Below are 27745 nucleotides of genomic sequence, written 5' to 3'. Positions count from 1 at the left end.
AGCCTGCCGGCAGCAAGGGGCTGGGCAGTGGGAAGCTGGTACCCACGGTTGGCCTCACGCCTGTGATTCAGCTCACAGCATCACCTGGAGCTCCCTCCCCGCAGGCTGATGCAGTGTCCCTCCCTGCTGCAACATGCTGCACTTGGACTGCTCCACAGCACATTAAGTAGATACCCCCTGTTTAGCAAATTTCTGACTGAAGCACGTCTTGCTGTCCAACAGAAATAATTCTACTTTATGGGGCTTTTCTGAATTTTAAAAACTGGTGGCTCCTGCTGTTTTCTTCAGTCACCTCCCCCTCCTGTTTTTTTATTATTTATTTCCAGCGTTGCAATGCAAGTGTCACATACAAAGGTGTATTGGGATTTTGGGGGAGGATAGCAAAACTTCAACGTATGTTCATAAGAAAGTGTTAAGAGAGCCTGTGGGCAGATATTGGAGATAATTAGGAACTACACAGAACTGCTGCAGGCTCGAGGGATGTTTGCAGGCTGCAGAGAGTTCCGCAGGGAAAGAAAGTGCTCTGTAATTACAGGCAAGGTCAGAGTAGTCAGTTCAGTGGAAAAGAGATAGTAAGAGCTGGGGCTCTGGTGAAGATTTTTGAATGTCATTACCAAGACACAGTTGTTTTCACTTTTTAAAATGATCGTCCTCTGCAGTATACATTGTGTAAGTGTTCTCTGCTGTGAAGATTTTGGCCCTTTTTCGAGAGAGATGATTCACACTTGGAAGTGAAGGGAATTTCTTGGTCACACTTTACATTTCTTTTTGGCTCTAAAGATTTTAAATGTGTGCTTCAGTGGTGTAAATTTCCATTTTGTTTAAAAAGGTAATACGCTTCATTTGTACATTTGAAACATCTCGTTCAACATCTGAGGTGTTTCAGCCCACCTCAGGTTATTTGAAGGTGAGGTATGTGTCCTGGCCTTTGCTCCAGGACATTTTGGTGACCATCTCAAATTCATCCCTCGAGAGAAACTTTTGCTTTCTTTCTTTATGAGGGCAATGCCTTGAGTTTAGAAACTCTCTGTGCCCAAATTTTATCCTAGAAAGTATTCAAATGGCGATAGTGGTTGCAAGTTCTCTTCCTCTATTTCTCATTTCTCCCTTCTGCTGTACGGCTCCATCTTCACAATTTTACCAGTGCAGCTGAACATGGGACCATGCTGGGACTGCGTTAGGGGTTGATTCAGCTTGAAACAAAAAAAAAAGTGTTTAAGTACAGTTCAAAATGAGCCATCTAGGCTGCTGTGGACTCTACCTCCCACCCCAATTTTGCATCAGGAGGGTGCTGCTGCATGTGCACAGTCAGTTGATTCAAGGCACTGATCCAGATAGAAGTCAGTTGCTGTTTTAGGAGGATGTGTTTTTGGCTAGCTCAGCTTACTGAACTGTTCGGTTGGGAGAGTGCTAGTGCCTCTCTGAGGAGAGGCTGGAGGGGCCTGGGTTGTTTCAAGGGAAGGTGAGAGTGGGACTGAATCCAGCAAACCAGATTTATGTTGGTTAAGCTGTTGTGAAGCTTCACGTCTGAGCCTTCGAATTAGATCCTTTCCCTGATGTAGTTCACATTGAAGCACCTTGAATGATTGTCCTGGCATAAATGAGGGCATGGTGATGTGAGGATTCAGAAAGAAGTGGTGAGGAGAAGAAATGTCTTCAGCTTCTTGCAGCTGGGAGTGTTTGACCAGTAACAGATTAAAGGGACTTGCAGCAGGCCTTTCAAAAATAGGTGTAATAGTTAATCAGCTAAAGTAGAGTTGCTAAAGTAAGTGATTAAAAACAAAAGGCTGAGTATTATCTCTTCTGTATGTTTTGGTAGTTTCTGTTTAGCTCAAATATCTTTAACTTTTGGGCTGAGCGAGACAATTTCTGCAGTGCCTATATCTCTTCTAACTTCTCATGAACAACGTAACTGCTTGTTTACCTCAGTTCCTCCAGAGGCCAGGTTTTAACAATTTACCATCTTTCATGTCTCCAGGCCCCCGCCTTTTGGAGAATGTGTGTGTAAATTTGGCAACTGCCAGTTAATAGCTTCTAACAGTTTGCTTAAGAACCCTCGGTGTTTTTCTTGGAACTATTTTTCCTGAAGACATTTTTAATTTTTTCTTGCTTGTTCTTCCTAAGTGTATTTTTAATGCAACCCCCATTAAGTCAGATGGTGTAGCATCAAGCAGCAGAAGTGGGATAGATCTAATAGTTCTAGAAATAATACAAATGTTGCCCTTATCTTTCGTATAAGACAGCTGTGCATGAGAAAAGGTCTTTCGCTTTTAGAAATGTACAAAGTGTACAAATGTTGCTGCCTTCGCTGTTAAAAGAAGCCCAGAAGGTCATTCAGCACAGCAGCTATGATCAGCTATTAGTATTTTTACTTGGTGGAGGAGGTGGTTGTGTGTTAGAACATTGCATTGAAGTCAATTCTTCCAGTATTCACAACAAATGTCTGCTGAACAGCCGCTAATATAAGCTTCATTTCTCTCCATATGCCAACAAATGCATTTTTCTGTCTCTTTTATTTGCTTAACAATATGTCACAGTGCATAACTGACAGTACAGCGTCTGTATTAATGGACTGGCAGTTAGGATCACAGTGCCTGGGGTTGCACCTTTGCTGTGGATCTGTTTCTGTGCAGCTCTGGTGGTGTTACCAACCTCCTCACATCTCCGATTAGCACGGCTGACTGTCCTGCCCTGCCTGTGCAGCTGTCTTGGAGCAGGGGAGGAACGTCTAGAGTTACACAGGGATGAAAGCTGTGGAGAGAGAACCATTTAAGAACATACAGAACAAACATTGAACGTCTTCTGACATTTTTCTCTTCCTCTACCTAGGAGTGAAGAACATTTTTACAGCCTTATTGGTATATGTTTAGAATTGTCCTCCAAATTGTATGTTGTTATGTAATATGAAAGAAATACAGAACCTCAATGGGGCCTATAGTGCAATGGAAGGTGAATGAAGTAAGGATAATTAGAGGAGATGAGTGAAAGAAAAGGAAAATCGGTAGTTAACGCAGTTCAAAATTACACTTTATCCCCATGGAATTGTCTCTTTTTTAGTAGGAAAGAAATCTCACCCCCAACCCAGTTATCTTTTCTTCTATCTACTTCAGCCTTTTAGGAACTGAGTAGTTAATTTTGTTAAATAACTTGGATAGGATTGGATAGTTGGATGTTGGATAGGATTTCTTAACTTATTTTACTTTGTAAGTTGGGTTACATAAACAACCAAGTGTGTCAGCTGGCCATCTCTCAGCTCTGAAGTGTATAGCCTGTAATAGAATGACTGCACTATCAGAAGTGCCACTTCTGTAGTACTGTGTTCAGCAGTAACCTTGAAGGTTAATCCCACAGTCACTGTCTGATAGCTAGTGGGATCATCTGCCATCAGCTTGTGCAGAACCATTTGTGGTTTGATCCTTCAGATCAAAATGCAATTTTGTGGTCTCTTTCTAATTTTATTTTTTCGCATTTTCTCAGTGTCTTGCCATCGTTATGGGTTCTGATGTGTATCTTTTCCCATCTTAGTCTGCAAGGGGAGGGAAAATTTCTGTTTCCTTTGCCCTCATGCAAGTTTGACAGGAAGGAAATTTGGTTAGGCTGAAAAAGCCTGAAATCTGGTAGCTTGACTTTTCAAAGACTCTGTAGCTTACAGTTCTTTCCATAAGATTGCTGGGTGGTCAGAATCTTAAAAATGTGTCCTGTTGTGAGGTGTGTTTTTTTGTTTTTTTTTTTAAGATAATTTAGAAATGTTGTGTACTTACCTGGATTTGCCTTCTCTGCTTTCCTTCTTTTACCAGTCTCCTTATATCATCACCTTCAGATACTCTATTCTGAAGCTGTGAAGAGTGAGGTTTTCAATAAACATAAAATGCTGAAGAGCTTGCTGCAGTATTGGTACACTTGGCTGTGCATGACTCCTTTCTGTCAACAAAAGAGAGACACCTCAATGAAAGATGCATGAGAACAAGCAAATATTTTTTCTGGCTGTCTAACTGGCTTAACACTTGCACTTTATATAAGTTAACAGAAGCACTTAGGAGGTAAAAATGATGAGTTAAATATTGACACTGAAATATGAGAGCCACTGTTAATATTTTTTTATTATTTTTAACTTAAATTAATATCTGAATTCATTCCTGTGGTGTGGGAACGTAACTTTTTGCTGGTTTTGCGTGGAAGAAGAGCTATATTGGCAAAGCAAAATTGAATCAAATAATTGTGGATCCTTCTTTTTTCCTGTGTTGCAGGCCTAATATGTTTTTGTCTCATTAGATATCTCTGCCTAAGAAATGTTTTACATCACTGCCCTTTAAGTGAGAGTAAAAGTACATTACTGCAATTTCTTGATATTTAGTGTCTGACTAGTGCTAGAAATAACTTACCAGTAAAAAAAAAAAAAAAAAAAAAAAAATTTCTTCAGGATCTAGTGAACTTCCAGGGTTGGTCCCTTCCCTGCTCTGAAAGAATAGGTGCATAAAGCCTGGCTATAAAATCCTACAGTAGGAAATTTAGTTTGAACATTTCATCTGAAAAGCTAAGTTCTTTATATGGGGAGCCCAGCCTGAATTCTTACTAGTGGTAAGATTAAACAAATAACAGCTAGCTCTTACGTAATACTTTTTATTGTTAGTTCTTCCACATGCCTTGCAACAGAGGTAGTAACTGTTAATTTGTATTTTATTGTGGGGAAAAAGAAGGCAAAAAGCTTGCTTTGAACTAGTGGAACAGACCAGGACTGTAGGACTGCTGTGATGGCAAAAGAGAAGGGGTGCGTGTGTCTAAATCAGATACTGATCTTCTTGGGGGAAGACTAGCATTTAAATATTTTAATTAGGTTATTTCTTAGGAAATACTGGATGGGTAGAAATGAAGGAGAGGAGAATAGAAAGAATTAAACCTTAATATATAATCTTAATTTGGCTTATCTTTTCTGTACTTAACGCTACTGTCTTAGCAGTATTTTTTTTAACTTGCCTGCTGAATTCAAATGCAACATAAAGGAAGTGTTGACCCTCACTGATTTAAACAGATGTCCTGTCTTGTAGGGAGAAAGGTATTTGAATAATAGCTGAGTTTATTCCTTTTGTACTTAGATTTTGTCATCTCTGCCTGTCCAGCTTTCCTGATGCAGTTAAGAGTATTTTTAAGAAGAGAAGCCTTTGGTTTCTCTAATCCTGAAAGTGACGGCAAATGAGACTCAGATGAGAGAAATCTGCTGGCCAAGATGTAGAAGGGTCCTTTTCTCAAACTTGTTGATTTTCTACGCAGTGATTGAGGGCAGAAATTGCATTCAGAGGTTGTGCAAAGCCACTGGATCTACAGTTGTATTTTAAAATCCGCTTGAAGTTATGGTACTTTCACAGTTCAAACATTTCTGTTTACTTAACTCATACTGCTCTTACTGATGTTTCGGAGACTTCTTAATAAAAAGTGTTGTTGTCTCAGTAGGATAAAGCTTGCATTATAATATAGATGCTGGTATTATAAAATGTTTACTCCTGAATGCAAATCTGTTCAGGAGGAACACGCCAGTGGGTATGGAAATAATAGCTCTGATTTTCCAGGTACAGGATCAAGTTTGTTTATAGGATAAATGCAGTTTTTCTTCTTCAAACTATCGTGTTCTGAAAGTTTTTTCTGATTTTTCTGTAATACGAACTGTCTTTGGAATGCAATTGAAAAGCACCATAGATCTGGGAAATCTACATAGCATTTCTTATATCCTCCTCATGGTATGATGGGGGGAAAAAAAAGGTAACAACTGTTGTTTTTAAATCTTGGCTAGTTGTAATGCTGAAAAGTCTGAAATGACTAACCAAACCTCGTGGATAGTTTTCCTGATAAGTATGCTAGCCAAATTGTTCTGTAAACCATCTTATGGCCTTGCCTTGTTATCTACCTATCCATCCATGTTTATTTATTAAATTATTATTGGTACATCTATGCTAAACTGAAAAAAAAAAGTGGTCACCTACTCAAAAGGTTAGACTAATAGTGTTATATGTAGTATAGACAAGACCATTTTTACAGTTCCAATGAATGTAACAAATGCAATTCTTAATTTAAATGAGTTTCCTTTAGCAGCATCTGTATAGATGTAATAACTGTTCATTTGCACTTCAGATATATCTCTGGAATATCCTGGGCACCCTTTTGTTTGATCTCTTTTACTCTAGTTATACGCTTTACATATAAACAGAATTGGGGTAATTTTTTCCACTTTTTCAAATGGAGAATTAAGTAGGATTTGAGTAGTCTTTAAAGTCCATCTGTATTTATTCAAACATCTAGGCTTTAATTTTGTAGCATCTTAGACTTCCTGAAAGCAGTAATACAAAGACAGATGATTGCTTTATTCTTTCGAGACTGTTATGTTTAACACACTTCCTCATGGTTTGGAGCATCTCTTATATGAAAAACGGCTGGGAGGGCCAGGACTGTTCAGACTGGAGGAGAAAAGTCTGGGGGGAGGATCTGATCCATGTCTGTAAATACCTGAAGGAAAGGTGCAATGAGGATGGAGCCCGGCTCTTTTTGGTGGTGCCCAGTGCCGGGATAAAAGGCAGTGCACACCAGCTGGAGCACGGGAGGCTTCTCCTGAACATCAGGAGGCACTTTACTGTGAGGATAGGGTTATCAAACATTGGCACAAGTTGTTCAGAGATATTACAAAATCTCTGGGCATGTTACAGATGTTACAGAGAATTTCTTGGAAATCTTCAAAAGCTGCCTGGATGTGGTCCTGGGCAGCCTGCTCTGGGTGGCCCTTCTTGAGCAGAGGGTTGGACCAGATGGCCTCCAGAGGTCCCAGCCAGTCTGTGATCCTGGTTTGGTCTCTTGGGATCTAACTCTGCATCTGTTCTGCCGCTGTCACCTCCCTTCCCGACCCTTGCCCCACAAAGTGGCAATCATTTCCTAAGAGTTTTCCTCAGTGACTGTGGACAACAAAATTTTTTTTCATAACGTATCCTTCCTGGATACATTTCATTAGTTGTACATATCAATTGTGAAAAAGAAAATATTGTACTGTGTGTCTGAATATTGCATGTATCTATATACAACATATATATTTTATAGGAGCCCTATATAAAATCCTTAAACATAATTCTTAGAGATACAGGAACTACTGTGACAGTAATCAAAGTTGTTTTGTGGCTTATTTTCTTATTTTTTTACTTTTTTCTTTTTCTTGTGTGTGTATGTGTGTGTGCTTTGTCTTTCAGAGTTGGAAGAACACAGGGGTTTCAAGCTTTGAATGTCGGGCGTCTTACAAGATTACCGCAGCTAAGCTGAGAAGGCAGATGCAGCTCTGAGTACCAGATTGATTGAGCTGGTGTGTACTGCATGTACATGAAAACGCACATATCCTTGTCATCACATAGACTTGCTCTTGTGTATTCCTGAGAGCTTTGCAATTGATGAAAATTAATTTAAGAATCAGATGGAGCACCTTTCCAGCACAGGAATCGGTAACCCATGGAAAGACAGCTGCCAGTAATGTTCAGCTTTCCCCATGGTCTTCACGGGTGAAAAAAGTTTGCAAGAAGAGGAAGAAAAAACACGCTACACACTGAAAAGGCCTAATAAATACCTCCACAATCTAAATCAATAACTGTGAGGGAAACAGAAGAATACCGAGGGCAGAGGAAACTGATTTTGTTATTGCAGAGGAATAATGTATGATCTTTGGCACATTTTGCTTTGGCCTCAATAGTTTGTGAATGGACTAATAAATCGTGACCACATGTTGAGTAATGATGACTGGAAGTAAGTAAGTTGAGGAACTATGGGACAAGTCTGGGCATTGAACTGAGCAAACCTCGTCATCCTTCTTGAGTTAACCAGGTCATCGCCTTGCATATTCTTTCTCCCTCTCCTTTTTCCTCTTTTCACTTAGTGTGGTATAAATACTAATTGATTGAGCTCATAAATGTTACTCAAATAAAACGATTGGAATACTTCATATGTTTCCTTCTTGTACAGCTGCAAATGTTGTGTCTGGAACTATGAATCTGTGCTGTAGACAAGCATCAAGAAGGAAAGATCTGATCAAACAAGCAAGGAGAATACCTAGAGAAATAGTGAAACCAGGAAGTCAGATTTTTAATGCTGCTTCTTTTTCTTTTTTAGATGATTATATTTCTTCCTTCCTTGAATTTTAGAAGATTTTGAAAGAGTGCTTACTTGATGTGCTTTAATTCTGGCATTTGTTTTTTACAGTAGGATGAAAAGTCTGTGATTCCTTGTAGCAGAAAAAAGGGAAAAGTAAAGGAAAACAAGCTTGACATTTTAGCCTGTTTTGGAGGAGAGACAACTTCATGGTTCACCTGAGGCAAACTTACCTGCTTTGAAAGCTAAAAGCTTTAGAGTGTTTTTGATTCCACTATAAATGAAGAGGGGGTTTCTTTTTCATTCGTGTGTGGCGGCAAAAAGTGGGAAAGCAGGCAAGATAGCGTGATAAACAGTTCAGGCTGTGTTGGGTCTCTGGTGGAAAAAAAGTGCTGCAATGAAAATTGGATTGGCTTTGGATTGCAAAAACTTTTGAGTCCAACGAGCAGTTCAAGAGGGATTTCACATCTGGCCTGGCACACCAGTGCCTGCACAAGTTTGGGTCTGTTGTTTCGCACGGTTTGTGTGCCTTTTTTTCCCTTTATGCAATCTCTTTCAGCTTTAGCAGCAGAAATACATCAGATGGAAAAGATATGCCAGAGGGCAGCTTGGAAAAGATGAATGTCATATATATACATATATATGTATGTGCGTGTGTTTAAATTTCTGCAACTGAACTTTTGAAGAAAATCTGACTGGAGGAAATCTTAAAAGCCTTAAGTTACTTGAAACCTACACATTTGCAACTCTTTGTCTCTGGAATTGCATTACGCTAAACTGGAATCTCAGGCTGTATAAAGATTATATCAAGTTGAGCAAAAAGATGACTTAACCATTTCTTGAGCGCCTCTTATGAAGTAGCTGTTTCTCCAAAGGATAAGTGCACCCTCACTCTACAGACTCGAAAACAAAAATGAACCTGAATTTTTTTTTAAGCGTTACTTTTTCTTAGCCAACTGCCATCATCTTTTATAGAGGAATTTTTCACTATGCATTTGGTGGATATTTATAAACACTGACCCCATCCTCCTCCCTTTCAATGATCTATCCCAGGTCAGTCTTATCAATAAAAAAAAAAAATTGATTTAAATTTTGTGCACTAGACACATTACTTTCTTATGTCAAAAAATAAAATATTTAAAAAGCATGTATGCAGCAGTGGAACATGGGCCTGTTCTTTGCAGCGATTCCAACATCCTCTGCCTCTCCTGGAAAGGGAGAGTTCCCAAAAGTGAGAAGGAGAAGCCCGTGTGCAGGAGGCGGTACTATGAGGAAGGCTGGTTGGCAACAGGCAATGGCAGAGGAGTTGTAGGCGTCACTTTTACTTCCAGCCATTGCAGGAGGGACCGGAACACCCCTCAGAGAATCAACTTCAATTTGAGGGGCCACAACAGCGAGGTAAGCAAACCGTGTGTTACGGTTTAACAATCGAGCTTGGAGCTGGCTTCGGAAATAATAGCAGGAATTCTTGTAGAGCATTTCTGCTTGTAACCTGGTGGGGGAGGAGTATGGAGGAGGCTCAGGACTAATCCAATGTGTTTGGAGGTTTTTTTTGATAGATTGAAAAGCTTGAGGTTTATGGTGAGGATGTTCTTTGGAAGCAGGTCTGGAGTTTGCCCAATTTCCAGGCAAACTCAACAAATGCGTTTAAGAGCATTAAAAACTTTGATAGCTGACTGCTTTTGCATAACATTAAAGTCTGGCTTCGAAGAGTAATGGAAAGGCAGAGGGGTGAGAGAGGAGCTCAGATATAGCCTGCCAGTTTTCAGAAACTGCATACCAGACTGTCCTGCAGCAGGCGGCAGTGTCGTCTTAGCTGTCACCTGCAGGAAAATTTAAGTTTGTTAGTAAATGGAACAAATGGGACATACCAGAAAAATGATAAGGTGCCCTGCAGTACAATACTGTAACTTCAGGATGCAAGGCATTGTCCTGATTACAATGATACAAAACCTCTTCAGTGTATTTTTTCTGAAAGGGGTAAATCTGTTGGGAGAAGCTGGTATTTCAGCAGTGCTTTATTGTCTTCTGGGCACCTGTCCGTTTCTCTGCATAACGCTTCAAGGGGAGTGTCAAGGATGCCCAGTAGTGTACAGGCTGTTAAGGGCAGGTGTAAGAATTCTTTTCTTGCTGTGTTGAGCCCGCGTTTTAGTTAAGCTATGTTTGCATTGGATATGCTCTTCAAAAAGAGTCTGTCTGTATCAAAGCTTTGCTCCTAGATCTGCAGGAGGAATAATGTCATATGTTCTGAAGTTAAAACCAAAGATACAATGCTCTTTTTCTTGTCTTTTGTGCTACTTATTTGTTTGACTGTAATACATGTTGTCCTTTTGACGTAAGCAGCACCTAAGATTGAGGGGTGGATGGGTTTGGTTCTTGTGTTAATACCAATGATGATCCAGTTTTTAAGGAAAAAAGGAGTGAGGGATAATTATTTAGTCTTAAATAACTACTTGCACACACTTTGTACACAGGTATGTATAGACTGGGGTGTATTGTATGTTACATAGATTATGTTTATAGATGAGAGACAGATTCATGTACATATTTGTATGGAATACAATCAAAAAAACTTGCATGCGCCTCTTCCTGAAGGGAGGAGCTGTGTTTTAATCTAGCAGTCTGCTCTGGGCCACCTTGCGTTCTCAGTAGAACTTTCAGTTGCAGATTTGATTTTGTTTTTGAAATGCGAGATGCAGAGATCACATTTTCATTTCTCCTTATTTTCTTCTCTAACTGTTCTGTGAACTGGGCACCTATTTTTCTGCTTTTGCATAATATGTGTATTGGAAACAACAGAGGAAGTGCTGTTTATGGGAACGTGAAATCTTGTTGCAGAATGTGAAAATACAAGGGTAGGCTTAAGTACATGCCAGTTAAGTGAAAAAGATGCTGATGTGCATGCTGCCCTTTGGTTTGGGCTAGTTTTGCTTTACTTATGCAGTTGGCCATGAGATTCTCTTTCTGGGTCGCTGCATCATTGCTCTGTATATTGAGCTGTGCTGTTTGTGCATCCTTTCCCCTCACAGTGATTGGCACAAGAATCTCAAATGAAATGAAAATGTTATGTGATTTTTTTTCCCCCCCCCGATTTGGGCTCTTAAATTGTGCTGAGTCAAGCTTGTTGTAAATAAAAAGGGGTCGTGTTTCTGTAAGCAATCTTTCTGGTAGCAGCAAATGTAAGAATGACCAGAATAGAGACCACCAATTCACTTCTCTGTACAAGGCTGCTGTGGTGGTGTCAAAAATGTGCCCTACCTAAGGAAGAAGGGAAGTGGCTTTTAGAGCAACTAGCTTTGTGGTGAGTCTGTGGCTGCTGTCAGATTTTCCTGCTGCGGTACTTTTTGGGCATTGGTGTAGTAATGCGAGATGATTCATTATAAAATACTTTTCATCAGGCTTACTGAGTGTTTTCCTGTCTTTTATGGAATAATCCTACTGGTTTTCCTAGGAGTGAAACTGAAATGCAAGGGTTGGTACTACTTAGAGGTAAATAGTGGAATGTACAAGAAAATAGTTATAGAAGGAAAGATGTTTTCTAAAGAAACGATCTGTTGAAAGATTCTTTAAATAAAATGTTGAACAGCGCTTATTGCAGACGTTTGCATAAGTAGTAGTACATGTTTTTCTTTTCCCTTCTCATCTTAAAAAGGAAGCCAACAGCAACCTTGTCTTTTGTGTATCACCTCATGCAATGAAAAATGCTAATTTTACAAGCATGTCCTGGTGTATGTGTCTGACTAAAGTTGCGTTTGTTGTACAGAAAATGCCCAAAGGGTGTCTTTGACTTAAACATGTAAGTGCCTGTGTATTTCAGTGACCACTTGCGGGATTGCATTGTGTTGTCTTGTTCTCAGAAATGATGATTTACACATCTGCATATTTTTCTTTGGGATAATGTTAGCGTGACAAGTAAAGTTTTTTGCTTTTTCTGACATACATTGCTGCTTTAATATTAGTATGCATTCAATTATAAAGAATCAAATGCAGTAATGAACAAGCAGGAGAGGTGAAAACACAGAAGCTAAATGCTTTCCGTTTGGGGTATAATTAGTAATGTGCTGTGGGCAGAGCAGTACATTGTATTTCAGTTTTAGGGTGAAAATCTTGAAAAGGTAAAAGCAGCACTGCTTAGGGGCAAGAACATGAGCCTGTTTTTAAGCAGGTTGTGAAGGTGGGTGCTAGCCATGTATTTCTGTGATGTTTTTATGGTTGCTGAAAAGATTCACTGAAACCTTTTGGTACACAGCTCCTTTTCTGCTGTAGGCATGCTGGTACAGACATATCAGAACAAATGGGAATGAAGAATCCCTAGGACTGAGTTACTGACAGGCATGTTGCAGTGGTGGATTCGCATGATTCATTGCATCGGACAGTAATTGCGACTGAAATGCTTGGTAGTTTGAGCCAAGGTTGTTTTTTTTCATTTGCTTCAAGGTTGGTTATTAGAATTGGAAGCTAGGAAGTGGCTGCTGTATTACTTTAATTAACAGCCTGATGTTTCTGTAGTTTCTAGGGAGAACAAAGGATAAAAATAAGCATATTCCATTTGTTCTATGGCACGAAGTGAAAATACCACATTTTGTGACAGATCCCTTTTATTTAAAAAAAAATATATATTTATAATCCTGATTCTCATTAACGTAAGGGTAAGCATTCTAACAATTAAAATTAAAATTGATGTGTATCAAAGGCAGAGGTAACTGGTGCAGAAGGAAGGAGACACGTGTGCCGTGCAGCTGCGGCTGTTTCATGTTTGGTAGGAGCAAGCACCTCCTGTCCCTGGCCATGGCAGGGGACGTGTCTCGGGGCACACAGTGGATGGAGCAGGTGGGAAAGGCCACGGAGGTGCACGGTTCTGTTTGGCTCTGGAGCAATTCCCTTGGCCTCTGAGAAGAGACTGGTGGAGGCTGCTGGTCTTGGGGTTTCTTAAGTGTGGGAGAAAGGCTAGAAGTCGGGGAGATGTGCCCTTGTACCACAAGGCAGCCAGGGAGCTGCTGAGGTGTGGTGGCCTAAAATATTCCTTCCCCTTCCCTGCATGTGTAAACACAATGCTGTGCAGGAATTGGAGTGATATGTAGAAGTCTCTGATTTTGACCTCACATGGCTTCTCTTGACTGTATTGGGAAACAGCGTTAGAAAAGTACTTGAGTACTTTCCTTTTCTGACTCTGTAGTAAATTACAGATTAAATGCAAAATATGTGGTCATTTCAGCAAGGTCAGGGTTTCACCTGGTGTGACCAGTAGGTTCTGAAGGCTGAATAATTTTTTACAATACCATCTGGTCCATCCTGAGGTCTCAGGGGAGCTATTTCCAGGGAGGTCTGTGAAAGATGATTAAAAGAAAAAACACCCTACACCTTATCCTCTGTAGACATCAATTAGCTTTACAGGGATCTTCTCTCCCAGTGAAAGATTTACAAGATGCCCGCAAATCAAATTGGTTGGATGGTGCTGTTGTAGGCATTTATTTTAATGGATTCTGTTGTGTCTAGTGTATTAAGATGCTAATGGTTCTATGGCACTTGATGTTTCTTAATCATTAGTATTTTAAAATGTTTTGCAGGTGTATATTTTTCATTGTGCGAACTAAAAAGCCATCTTTGATGTATTTAGTAAGATTCAGTATGCTAATTGCTGGACTGAAACATTACCAAGTAGTGCAAGAATATGCAAATTCTGATGCAGTGAATTAAGTAACATGCTGAATACATTAGCGAGTATGCATAACGATTTTTACTGTAAACATAAAGTGAAGTGCTCATTTATTTGACTTTCTTGGAGTGTCCAAGTGCATGACTGTAGCTGCAGAAAAAAAACACAACACCCTGTTTTGTTTAGCACAGGATTTAGAAGTGAAAAGGGATGTAAATGTATCTCAGCTAAGGTGTCAAATGAATTATTTTTAGTTACAGCTTTTCAAAGGAACACTGTCCTTTCAAAAAGTATTCAATAAATGCTGCTTCTCATACTACTTTTGTTATGGAAGTCTCTGGACAGTTCTTGGTTTGGTTTTGTTTTAGAGTGGAAGGAGGTTACAAATCCTTTTTTTCCTGTATTACAAAGAAAGCTTTCCTTTAGTGTGCCTACCTTTTGGGGGTTGCGTGCGAAAGTTCAGAGCAGGCTCTTTCTGCAAGTCCATTAAAACCAAAACCAACAAATAAACCTTCTCAGCAGTGTTTGTTGGTTTGTAGTGTTACTGGTAAGAACATAGGAAAAAATACAGGTTTAAAAAAAAAACAAAACAAAACACAACAACTTTGCTTTAATTGTAACTTGCATTTGAATCTTAAGTGTGATTTCTGTTATGGTTAGAAAAAAAGGGGTTGACTTGTGAGTCGACAGCATGGGTACCTCGTATCAGTCGCTGTCCTCAGACACGTCTGGAACAGCTGCCATTTGTGAACACTTAAGAAATCTTGAGGTAGAGAGATGCCGTAATGATGCCTTTTGGCTATAGGCACCTCGGTGGTACAAGGCACATGCTGATGTAAACTGCAGTGGTACTGCAGATCTTCTCTCCTGCTTTCCTGACACTGCACAGAGGAGACAGGACAAGGTTTGTAGGCAGAATTACTATCTTTTTGTTAAGGCAAGCTGGTGTAATTGGAAAAGTAAGGTATGCTTTTGGGCATACAAGCGCTTGTATTTCTGAAAGCTTGCCTAGTTTTTACAACACTGCTAGCTAATACAATAAAAGTTGTGAAATCTGTCTACAAACCATGCCCTTCCTCTGTCCTCAAATGGTTGTAGCCACAAAAAAAAAAAAATATAGTGCTGCAGAGAGAGGCAGAATTGGTGCTTCTGTGAGAAGGGACCTGCAGGAGAACGGGTCCTGTGCCTGACTGGGTTGGTTCTGTTAACTTTTTGCTTTGTGACTAATGTTGCCAGGCTTTTCTCAGTCGTTATTTGCAGAAAGGACAAACACTGAGATTTTATGCAGGCTCCTTTATTACAACTTTTTCTGAACTGTCTGTGTGGGCTTAGGCTGTGTGCTTTTAATTTCTTAATGCAAGCATTAAAAGAGCTAAGATACATTTTAATCCTCTTTATTAAGAGGATTATTTAGTCTTTTTCTTACTAGTATTTTAAATTATAAATTTTAAATCAAACTTCTGATGAAGCTTACATATGTTCCACAGCATGCAAAAAGTGTCTTTCGTAGCCTTTTCTTTAAGTTTAATGATTAGAAACCCTATAGGTATAGTAAAGAGGTGAGATTACTGCTGTGTTCATATCTAAGCTTGGTATATGAGCGCCTTAATAAGGAAAGTCACAACTAAATATGTAATTGTGAAGGCCTTGTATATGTATAGGTACAGGATCTGCAGAGCATTTGAATAGTGGAGAAATCAGGTTTTATGATAGCTTTTCTGAGCCATAGTAGTCATTAAGGACACTGCCTTACTTTAAACGGTTCCCAGAGGAATTCATCAAATTACAGATAGTCTGAGCAGATAAGATACTCATTACAAACTATAAACATTTCACAATATAATTGAACATAAAGCACCAAGTAATTGCTTGTCAAGTATAGACAGAATGTAGTAGGATAGACAAAAAACAGTACAGGCACTTGTCCTTGAGCAACCAGCATCTCTGCTCTCACAGTGTCTTTTATGAACGTGTGCAAAATTTCTGAGGGAATTCTTAGTATTCCCTTTGCATTACAAGTTTCTTTGAAGAGAAGTAATCTGTTTGTCTAGCAAATTTTACAGGAAGTAACAATAATTAATTTTATTTGAGAAACCTTATGTTTGTGAATTTTCAAACAGAATTGGTAGTCTTACAATTTCAGTATAGAATTGTGACAGTCCAGCTCTGGAATTATTTGAGAAATGAGTGTATTGGAAAACTATCCCTATACATCCCCCCCCCTTTTTTTTTTTTTTTTTGCATTTTAAGGGAATTAAATTTACACAGATGATGTTATTAATGAAGAATATTGTAGCTTTGTTTAGCCTAGTCAGATTGTAATGGAACTCAAAAGTACAGTTGATTCATTGCTATTCAAGAGACATGCCAGCAGGAAGGAACTTAAACCACGGACCCTGATGAACAGCAGGGTTCTCAGGTTGGTGGTGGAGGATGTGCATTGGTGGAGCCTCAATTGGCATTTTTGGTAGCTCTCTGCAGACAGCAGAAAGCTGTCTGTAAATCTAGGTGAAAGCCTTTGGTTCTAAACTGGTGGAGTGACATAAAAACCCTAACTCTTGGAGGCAGGCAGGAAGTGATACAGATGTAGAAGTATGAAGAGATGCAATTTGACTTTGGCTAAAATGAGAGAACAAACTGATGTGCCAGAGGAGGCAGAGAAGAACATCTTTCTCAGGATAAATCCAGATGATATTCTAAGTTGTCAAGCAGTTGAAGAGCACAGTCAAAATCCTCACAAGGAATTAATGGTAGAGATGATTAAAATGCAGAAAGTCAAAGCTGTTGGCTGTGAGGATAACTTAACAAGGGAAGCAGAATTTGAGAAGGAAATTCCTCGCTAAGCAGCTGAAGAGGGGAAGAAACTGTCCACATGGCACAAGGACCAATAAAACCCATGCCTCTTGGAAAGCAGTTTTTGTAGAAGCTGCAGAGCATAAGTCTGTTGTAAGGTATATAAATCTGCAGCTCCGGGTAAAATGAAGTCATAAATACAAAATGTAGGCAGGGGAAGATCTGACTTCTGAGGGAAATTGTGTCACAAGATAGTAGTGCCCTAATTACTGCATTGGCTCAAATGTGTGTAAAATAAGATGGCAAGAAACTGTTCTGTCAAGGACAGACAAAATAGAATTGCCGATAAATCTGCAGCCAGCACATCAGCACTACCTTGGGTAAATGTGCGCATGTACCTGCGTGTGTGTGGGAGAGAGACGCAGATGTAGCTGGAGTAGAACCAGTCTCAGAAATGTCTTGCTCTGCAGTTCAGAAGTATTCTGGGAGCCTATGAGGAAGGTGTGCTTTCAGCTGCTGCACTCAAGTGATAAGGTTAAATACCTTGTTAATTAATGTGTTGCTGTGGGAGGAATTGTATTTACTTTTGAGACTGGATGCTCAAAATGTGGTTCCCTGAAATACAAGGTCCTTAAAAGTATGCAGAGGATGACTAAGTGGCTAAGAAGGGCTGCAGTTTGCAAGTACCTATCACTTCTCGTTCTGGTTACAGCATGAGTTACAGGAATATAGTTCATGACCAAAGTGGACCAGTACTGAAGCAAGTGTATGAAATGGAGGGACATTTGATGTTACGTTACTGGCACAGACTGCTTTACTGTACAAAGTGAGCAGTTAGCATAAGTTATGTTTAGCAGTGCATAAGATAAATGCTTTCTCACGTATGTCATCTTAACAAGTCTACTTTTGCCTGCAGACACCCCATTGATCACAGATGTTCAAGTAGGAATTGCTCTTTTCTCATGGAATGCTATCAACCCTATACAGGATTTATTTAAATGTCATTGCATTTCCAGAATTCTTACTACTTCCAGAATAATATCCTGCAGTTTCTTCAGACTTAGTAGTCCTTTTACTAAATAGGGAGTGTAGACCCTGCACTCCACTTGTGAGAGAAGTCTGCATGTCATAGGGTCTCTTGAATATTAGCAATATTTATAAACATTTTAAAAACTTAGCACTTGTTTATTGAGAATTATATATTAGAATATATATGTTGGTTTTGTCTGAGGGAAATGAGAAGTCTTCCTGGCCTGTATTAGAAATAGTGTAGCCAGCAGGACCAGGGAGGTGATCGTTCCCCTGTACTCTGCTCTGGTGAGGTCGCACCTCAAGTACTGTGTTCAGCTTTGGGCCCCTCACTACAAGAAGGACATGGAGGCTCTGGAGCATGTCCAGAGAAGGGCTACGAAGCTGGTGAAGGGCCTGGAACACAAGTCCTGTGAGGATGGTGGGACTAGATGATCTTGTAGGTCCTTTCCAACCTTGTGTTTCTATGATTCTATGAAACAGTGTTTCAAATTAAGAAAGGTTAAGGTTAAAATTTGTCCTCCTGTGTTGTAAATACTTACTACAGAAGAAATGCATCCACATGGAGGGTTAACAAATTAGAACATTGTAATTTTAATAAGTACTACTTATTCAAATTGTTAGGTGTTATGGTGTCCATAACATCATTCTGTTGATTTAAACACATTCAAATTAGGCTTTGGCACCTTATTATTATGTATTACTGAAGGCCCTACATGAAACTGGAATCTCATTGGGCTAATCATGGTAACAGTTCCAGTAGTCCCTGTGGTCACTTCGTACGTACTCAGCCAGCTCACTGCTCAGCGCCTGAAGGGTAAAGAAGGAAAGGACTAAGCTTTCTGTTCCTCTATTTTGCTTGCTCAGCTGTCTTGTTTTGAAGGAAGTAATGCCTGCTCTTCCTATAGCCATTCATATACTTTCAGTGTTACTTTCCTACAAGTTGTCCATTTTTAGTGTCGTAAAGACTCAGTGGTAATAACAACTGAAACTAAACACCTTTTTGATATATATACCCAAGATGAAAACTATCACTGTGCAGGAACAGGCATTTTGTTACTTCACTTGAGATATTTTATTAAGGCAGTTTCTCAGAGTGAGGCTTTAGTACTGAAAAGCAGAGAGATTTAATAGCAAGTGTATCTGTCTGAAAATGATAAGACACTTAAGATATTTTAAACTTGGTATTTTGGGGTAGCTGTTATTTTTAAGTTTCTTGTGGTCCTTATGTTTGTAATCTTCAGGACAGAACACTGAAAACTTTTTTTTTTTTTAATACCAAAGCTGCCTTGTTTCTTAGGTTGATTTTTCTAATACTACTAGTAATATTAGAAATAGGTTGCTATTAAGATGTTGTTCTTAAATTACTGTTGCAAATAATGGTAGCATTTGAGTTTTGAGCATTATTTCCACTCATTCTCCAGAAGCTGTAAGCTTTCCTATATTAGTTTACTGTTGGAAAATTGAAAACTTTACGTGATGAGCATCCATTATTATTTTTGCTGTTTTTATTAAAGTAGGGATATGTTAACCAGTTTGATGTAGGGAACTATAATTATTCATTAACTGATAACAATGTCCATAAGAACAGGGAAAGAGTTGAGAATTTATGCAGAGGTGGGAATGAGTGGGACCTGGGGAACAGAGCAACCTGGAGGGTTGGGTGGGAGTTTGGGACTGTTTGGATGTAAGGCACAGGAATAACTGGAGGGGATAGAGTATAAAAACCTGCTGTTTTTATAACAAGACTTTCTGCTATACCCTGGAGTTGGACCTATTGTTCTGAAGTCCCAAATTCCCTTTGTTTTGTGCACAGCTATCAAGTTATGGTCAGAATAGCTTTATCTTCTGTAGTGAGTGATCAAAACCAGAGATGACAACTTTAATAGTTGTTAGTTAAATGTAGATAGTGGGTATCAGTCCTGTCATTTTGTGGATTGATGGTGGATGTCAGGAGCAACGTGAAGGTTTTCTTTCTTTTGTAAAGCTTAAACAATTTGTCAGACATCCACTGTGTATCAGGATGATTAAGCTATCAGAAGTTATGAAATGTCAGAATTATCTGCAGTTGATGTACCATGTCAATTCATTTCTTGTGTTTGTACATATGCATTATGATTCAATTTTTAATTATCTGACCAAATCCTTTTTTTCTTGAATTCTCATCCATTGAGTGCATGGATGGTATCTTGTAGATGAGGGACGATTTACTGAACAAACTCTGTATTATTTGCTTTGAAAATCAATAAATATGCAGTGAAGGACACGGACTGCTTGAGGATACATGAAGTCATGTGGTCAAGGCAGCTGAATGTTGTTGTGGAGAATTGGGTTCTTGCTGATCTTTTCACCATAACCAGGATGTATTTCTCATTTTCTGAGTAATGGAAGTAATGATTTTAACATGTTTGGAGCTGTGAAGAAGAATTAATTAATTTTCTTATATGCTCAGATACTATATCATTCCACACAGCCAGCATTTCTTGGTCTTAAAGCATTTGCTTTTGTCGCTCCATCTTGGTATTCTTCTGGGTATCTGATTTCACAAGCCAATTTTAAAATAAATGTTCATGACTCATCTTCAGAGATTGGTCATGAGTAATATGTGGCCCCACAGCACGTGGGCACCAATGCAGTGCTTCTGTGGCATATATCTAGCTAATTTTGAGCTATTCCTTAATGGATAGCATGGCTAAGTTTAAAACTTGAAACTTAAGGCTTATAACAGTCAGAGTATGGAGATTTTTTTTTAGTTGTATTTTATATTCAGCTTATTGTAATTCAGTCGCAATAAGTCTGTCAGCTTCGAAATTACCTGTTCGGAGCTTCAGAACAATTCCAGTGATGCAGATCGCGCCCAGCGGAGGTGTAAGAGTTCTTGCTAATGGAAGGTTTTAGTAACTGAGTTCAGTGCTGATACTGACGGCATTAGAGTTGTTAGATCTAACTCGTCCTGTTGAGCTTGACTCTTAAAGTGTTCTTTAAAAATTTTGTGATGTACTTAATGTGCTGCATTGGTTATTAAGAGTGCGAATCAGAGATGGGTAATTGAATCTGAAGCGCGGTAGCGTGGCTCCCTTGGGAAGGCCTGGAAGCTGGAGAACGTAAGGTAGCATGTGGGGAGAAGCTGCTTGTTTTCAGCTAACTCAAGAGTCCCCTGAGAAATGCAGACAGTTTACCACAAACTAGCTCCATCCTCACCAGTGCTGCAAATGCCATGTTAGACTGAAAATCAAGTTGAGCTCTTAATCCTCACCAGTAATCAAGGTTTTGTAGATTAATGTAGGCCAGGTCTCTTATGCCATCTCTTAAACATGGGTCTTTAGTGGTCTTAAGCAGACGCAGTGGCATGAACTGTTGTATTTAATAGCAAAGAGATTCATTTGGTTGTGGGAACAACAAAAGCATGTATTCTTTTTTTCTTTACTATGCTAACTCTGCAGTGATAACTTCGTACCTTGAATGTCAGCAGAGGTGAGTTTTGAATACACATAGGGTGAAAATTTATTGAGTAAACAGTTGCTATTGTTAAATAAATCACCCTTAAGGCTGGAGGTGCATTTTAAAGCCCTTATATTGCCAGAGTGAGGCAGAGGCCCATAAAGTTCCAGATAGGTGTGCAAGCAGTAGAGGAGGCTTTAAAAAGTGGGTAAAGCTTTTTTTTTTTTAAACGCTCTTCGTGTTTCCAAGTGGTTGTGGAGGGGGCTTTTTGGGGTTCACTATCCAATGTGATGGTGGGTAATTTTCCAAATTATTTGGACAAGTGTTCTTTAGTAACAATTCCACCGTACTGTGCTGTGGCACTTGTGGGTATCTTGCCTCTGTCAGTATAGATTTAGCTGTCTTTGTTGCAAAACGAAATTATTCCCTAATAATTTTCTATAATAGAGAAAGGTGGGTTGTTGTTATTTATTTATTAACTATTCCCATGGCCAGTACTCATTTTAATGGGTCATGATGGGTTATGTAAAACATTCATCTACTCTGTTGATAGTTGATATTTTGTTTTGCAGCTGTTTTGCCTATTTTTTTCTACTTCTTAGAAGAGGAAAAAAATTAAAGAAACAGATAAAGAGAAAAAGTTAGATTTTTTCCCCCAATTTAAAAGTATTGAACTTAAAAAAATATTTTTTTTCAAAAACCATGCTACTCAATCTTCTTGATCTTTGTAATTCTTCTTAAAGAAAGGCTGCTTTCTTTGTTCACTACTTGAAATAAATAGGGAGGGGAAACCTTGAAATACTTGAAATAAAATTGAAGATCTTTATTTTCCATTTCTGCAAGCCAGTAATAGTTTAAGTTGAAAGTAAGAGACCTGTTCCGAAATAAAAATTGCTTCCAAGATTTTTTTTAATCGACTGACAATTTTTGGAACAAGGCTTATCATGGCAACCACGCAATTGTTTGACGGAAGGCTGTTCACCAATTTCTATTCATTTCTGGGTGGCTAGGATGAGGCTAATAACTGTGGGATCTGTTCTGAAATTTCCTATCACTTCTCATTTTTAAATGTGTTGTTCCAAGGGATCAGATGGGGATTTTAAACCACGCTTCTCATTGGCAGCAATGAGGAGTGTGATGTGTCTGGACCAGCAATGCCTGATCTTTCTACCCAAAGAGCTGTAGGCTATGCTCTTCTTTACTGTGTTCTGCTGAACGTGCTAGGAATGCGGAGCCCTAGCATTCATGATTCCTCAAGACTGTGCTAACGAAGGAAATGTGACTGCCCTGCTCCCACTGGCAGGGATGAAGTGTCGTGCCTTACACAGCCGCAGGAGCCAGCCACTGCATGTGTGATGGTAGGGCTCTGTGCTGCAGCTGCTCTGTCGCTGGAGACCGGCTGTTCCTGTAGCTGGACAGTAGCAGAGGATTTGGGTTTGCTTCCCCCATTCTATAGGGTTTTTGTCACTGAAGGACCCCAGTGGTAAGAGACTGAGTCAAGCTAAAGAGCAGAAATGACCACGGCAGGAACTCTCAGTCACCAGGATGCTGAACCGTCTGACATCCAAAGGCTGTTAAATGCTGTGGGTATATGACAAACTCTAGTACAAATAGCATGCTAGATCTTTCAGAATATTAATCTGTTTTATGATCTCCTTTTATTTATAAAGCTATATAATAAAGTGCTCCAGGGTCCTTTCAGATGAAAGGCATTAGATAATGGCGCCTTTGGATGTTTACCTCTTGTCTGGGTCCTTTAATTCATTTATCACTGAAATGCTCTATTGCAGCAACTCTGTTCTTGCCCATGTGTGGTGTGAAACCATTTGAATGTCATCCTTATTTATTTTAGCTCATTTCTTAAGTTTCCTATTGTGAGGCATCTATGGGCTGAATTAAAACAGATATGAAACACTCAAAGCAAATCCCTGCATAAAACTGCCAAATAAAACACAACCAGGCAAGATTAAAAATAAAAAATAAGATAATCGGGCACAAGGACAAACTCAACAGACCTCTTGCAAACGACCCACAAAGGGATTAGTTCCCAGCTACCCAAAGGAATGGGAAAAACACGGGTAGCAGCTAAAAAGAGTGAAAGGGAAGGGACCCAAACCAGATAAAAATAGCTCTGTTGAAAGAAACAAGACTCGCAGTGGAGGCAGCCAGAAAAGGACAAGAAAAGAAGGGCATGGTGAAATGAGGCAGAGATGCAAGTTGTTAAACACGGCTGGAAGCCGCCTTGCGATGCGGGATGCTGGTCCTGTAACTGATGAGGAGCAGGCTGGCACCTCCCTGCCCCTTGCCTTTGGGTTGTTCTGCCTGCCTAGGGACTGCTGGCTGCAAGGAGGGGGCCTGTGGTGCTGGTACGAGTCAGGACGCTGCTTTTCCAAAACACAGGTCTGCTTTCTGTGGTTGGATTTATGGTATCAGGGCCCTTATCCCACCCACTGCGCACAAAAGACCCACCTACCAAAATGTTTTGCAGGATGAGGTCTAGAATGTGAAAAAGATGCCTCCTTTGGAGGTTTTGGATTTTTCTGGTGTTGCTGATTTCTTCTCTTCTTTCTCCAGAAAACCCTTTGCAGCTGTCTGAAGGCTATGGGCAAGTGAAGACCAAGTACAAATGCTTCTCTAAAACATCCTATTTTTAATTAAGTATTTCTTCACGGATAGACCCTTCCTATTATAAGATCATTTAAATGAAATCTGTGTTGGTGCCAGGTCTGTAATCCGAACTGTAGTACTTCACCTGGGCCAAGTTATCATCCCAAAGCAGGTTCAGTTAGTGAGGGCTGGAGAAGAGCCTAACACGTGGCTTGGCGTTTTTGGTAGGATCCACCCATTTGAAAACAAACACACCCTGAACGTTATGCTGTTCCTTTATTAAACCTTTTGGCAATCTACATCTGGTTTCTGCTTTGCATAGTTGCTGCTTTATGGAATTCTTACTGACTGTTATTTTTTCCACTTGCCCTATTTAGGTATGTATTTTAATGTTAGCAATAATAATAGCAATAAGTATATCTTTAGTTCCACTGCTGGTTTTTCTCAAGTAACATTCCTGTAGTTTTCTCTCCCTCTCCCCCCTTGCAATAACACCCTTTTGCATTAAAAGTATTTTAATGTTTTCAGTTGTTACCATATTCTGCCGTTCTCCCTTCATTCCTTTTAAATCTGTTTATGTGAAATGTGTGCTTGGGAAAGCTGGAAGTTGCTTGTTTTCATTTGAAACATACATTCATTAAAATAGCTAAGAGTATATAAAGGAGCAATTTCTGTTGCATCAAGCAGAACTTTGACTTTATTGAAGCTCTCTTTGGCCCTTAAGCTGTCTTCATAAATCAAAACTCGTCATACCCATAGGAAGCTCCATTCTGTTCGTTGTAGCTTTGAACACAAGGATTGATGCTACCTATGGTCAACTATCCAGGAGTGTGGTGTAAAAGGAGGATGATGAAAGGAAGAGTCTTTTACACCCTTGTATGTAACCTAAAATTTAGCATGTCTCAATTCCTGTTCTTCACTGGTAGTATTATGTGAGACTTCGGAAAACTATTACTGTGGTACTGGCTTGTGGCTGTGATGAAACACGCCGCAGTCTTCAGAGCTTTCTGATAAGCTGCTGTTTGAAAATGGAACAGCAATAGTCAACAGTCTTTTTTTTCATTTTATCTGTCATTTTGGCATTTACAAATTCCATTTTTCCTGTATTCCTGGTAGTTTCCGTTCTCATTTTGGAATTCGAGGAGCTCTTCAGCCTTAGTTGGCAATTAGTGTCTGTTTGTCTTGCTGGTCTGATTCATCTCAATTACATCAGCTCCAGAGCCCATAGATATTTCTAAAACAGTTCTGTTCCACTTTCTGGTGTGCCAACTCGACTTCCACTGCTTACTGACAGATTTGTTTGGGTCAGAGTTTTCTGCCTGGACTTTCTGGAGGCAATGCAATGAAAGGAGTCTTGCAAGGTGTTAGGGTATTCACTGTAACTGTGGTTTTGGGCATTTGGCTTGGTAAGGCTGTGCTGAGATGTGTTGTAGAAACAGGTGTATGTGCAGCTGTCTGCTTTGTTGCTGGCAATTGCAACTGGCAATTTTTAGAATTAATTTGTAGCTGCCTGCGTGTCTCCAATTTGAGACAGGACAGCATGCAGTCCTAGATGCTGAAGGCTTTGTCCACAGTAGTAAAGAGCATCCATAGAGTATCAGATCAAATGTGCAGATGGCAGTGTCCTGCCTCTCTGGAAATGACTGGTACCAATGTGTAGGAGAGAGCTGAGGCACTGGTGAGCTCACAGTTATACTTTCCCAACGCAGCCCCTTGCTCTCCAGGAGTCTGTAGCTCGGGAGCTTCCTGGGCCAGGTGTGCAGACTTTGTGTCCGTACCACTTTTACCTAACTGCTTTTTTGCATCTGTTTAAAATTTTGACATATATAATGAATTGTACATTTTACCTACGAGTTCTGTGAAAAAGTACATTCTTTTGTTATTTGAATATCCATCCGTCTCATTTGCTTCAATGACCTTCATTTTCTGCACTGCAAAAAGCAGTAACAGTTGTTACCTATTTATTCCATGCCACTCATTATTTAATAGACCTATGTGAAAGCCCTTTATAGTGATTTATTTTCCTCGTTTCAATAGTGCTAGTCTGTAGCTCATACAGAACCTAATCTATTCCATCCATTTGAATTTTCTTTTTTTTCTGTACTCTCGATGTGTTTTCAAGTTGCCTTATATCCATTTTAAGACTAGAGGCACAAGAAGTACACATAATAGAAACGAAAACCCACACAGTGGCATAATGATGGTTTCTGTTTTCCCTATTTTCTTCCACCCCCTTACAGCTGTGAATGGTGGCCAATGTAATAATGACAATTACCACTTATTATAGTTAGAGCTTATGTGTTTCTTTGAAACAGAGTCTAGTGGGGGACATTTTAACCGGTGATGGATAGAGGACCTGACGTGGACTCCCAGTACAGTTCCTACCTCTTTGTTCCATGTAATATTTGTCAAAACAGCGGCGACAGATGATGATTTTTTGCAGCATGAAGGATGGCTGCATTCAGCACGCACGTACGCAGATAAAAGACGTTGAACAGCTTCAAAAGCTCAGTCAGTCTGTCAGAATTGCACTGGCAGACCTGGAGCGTTGTACGTACAGGTGGGAGCTGCAACTGAGATCTCTTTGTTCATGGGAGAAAAGGGAGTTTGGTTTGACAAGGTTACTGCTGAGAGACACAGACACAGATTTCTAGGTTGGAAGAGACCTCAAGATCATCGAGTCCAACCTCCGACCTAACACTAAGCACTCCACTAAACCATATCGCTAAGCTCTACATCTAAACGTCTTTTAAAGACCTCCAGGGATGGTGACTCCACCACCTCCCTGGGCAGCCCGTTCCAATGCTTAATAACCCTTTCAGTAAAGAAGTACTTCCTAACATCCAACCTAAAACTCCCCTGGCGCAACTTTCGCCCATTCCCCCTCGTCCTGTCACCAGGCACGTGGGAGAACAGACCAATCCCCACCTCACTACAGCCTCCTTTAAGGTAACTGTAGAGAGCGATAAGGTCGCCCCTGAGCCTCCTCTTCTCCAGGCTGAACAACCCCAGCTCCCTCAGCCGCTCCTCGTAAGACTTGTTCTCCAGACCCCTCACCAGCTTGGTCGCCCTTCTCTGGACTCGCTCGAGCACATCCATGTCCTTCCTGTAGCGAGGGGCCCAAAACTGAACACAGTACTCGAGGTGCGGCCTCACCAGAGCCGAGTACAGGGGCACAATCACTTCCCCAGACCTGCTGGACACACTGCTTCTTATACAGGCCAGGATGCTGTTGGCCTTCTTGGCCACCTGAGCACACTGCTGGCTCATATTCAGCCGACTATCAACCAGTATTCCCAGGTCCTTCTCTGCCAGGCAGCTTTCTAACCACTCATCTCCCAGCCTGTAACTCTGCTTGGGGTTGTTGCGCCCCAGGTGCAGGACCCGGAGAGGTGCCGGATTGCTTGGCTCTGACCACGTCTTCACAGGCCTTGCAAGAGGCTTGCCCTAAATCTCTTCTGGCAAGCCGTGTTTCCCTTCTGGAAGTGCATAGCCTTCGTGTGCGTGTCCTCTGGGGTGCCACCTGACCTGATGGCCCTGGTCCTGGGGTCTCCCCAGAGCTGTCTCTGTCACAGGCATGCTTTTGCTCGTGCTTTGAAGGGTCCACAGGGAAGCTACTTTTCCACCTAGGGGAGTTAGGGAAGAAAAGCAACAAATATGGCAAGTGTACTTTGACTTCTTCCAGAATCAGTCTTCCTCTGAGACCCTAACTGTTCAGTGAATTTTGTGGTGAAGAGGCATGTGCCTATGCTCAATAACCCCATCCCATGCAGTTTGGAGAAGGTTTTTTAAACAGCATCAAGCCTTAGAACTGGGCAGAAGTTACTTACCTGCTCGCTAGAAGGTTCTGGGGGCTTGTTACAGGATTGACAATTCAGAGGAGCTGTTCTCTTGTCGAGTTAATGGAAATATATTTTTGAAGTAACTGTGTTGAAGATGTTTTTCTCATATCTACAGCTTTTATTTATAAGATATAGAAATAAGATAATCTTTATTTGATGTGAAAGGTGACCATTTAAAAATGTGTTATGCAGGCAGCATACTTGATTTGTCTCTCTTGACCAAGTTATAGGTATGTGCCGTTTTGCAAACCTGCTCCAGGGTAATACT

At 40.2% G+C, this 27745-nt stretch overlaps 1 protein-coding gene across 1 annotated transcript in view; it reads left to right on the top strand.

Moving 5' to 3' along the window:
• The window catches only part of TULP4 (TUB like protein 4), a 157816-nt gene that overhangs the window by 19566 nt on the left and 110505 nt on the right, over positions 1-27745 (top strand). The window contains 1 exon segment of the mRNA XM_040551039.1: positions 7224-9507. Coding sequence (XP_040406973.1) covers positions 9256-9507 — 252 coding nt within the window. The 5' untranslated portion in view covers positions 7224-9255.

This window comes from Cygnus olor, chromosome 3, assembly GCF_009769625.2.
Source record: "Cygnus olor isolate bCygOlo1 chromosome 3, bCygOlo1.pri.v2, whole genome shotgun sequence".
Lineage (NCBI taxonomy): Eukaryota > Metazoa > Chordata > Aves > Anseriformes > Anatidae > Cygnus > Cygnus olor.
This window is presented reverse-complemented; position numbering and strand designations above follow the sequence as displayed.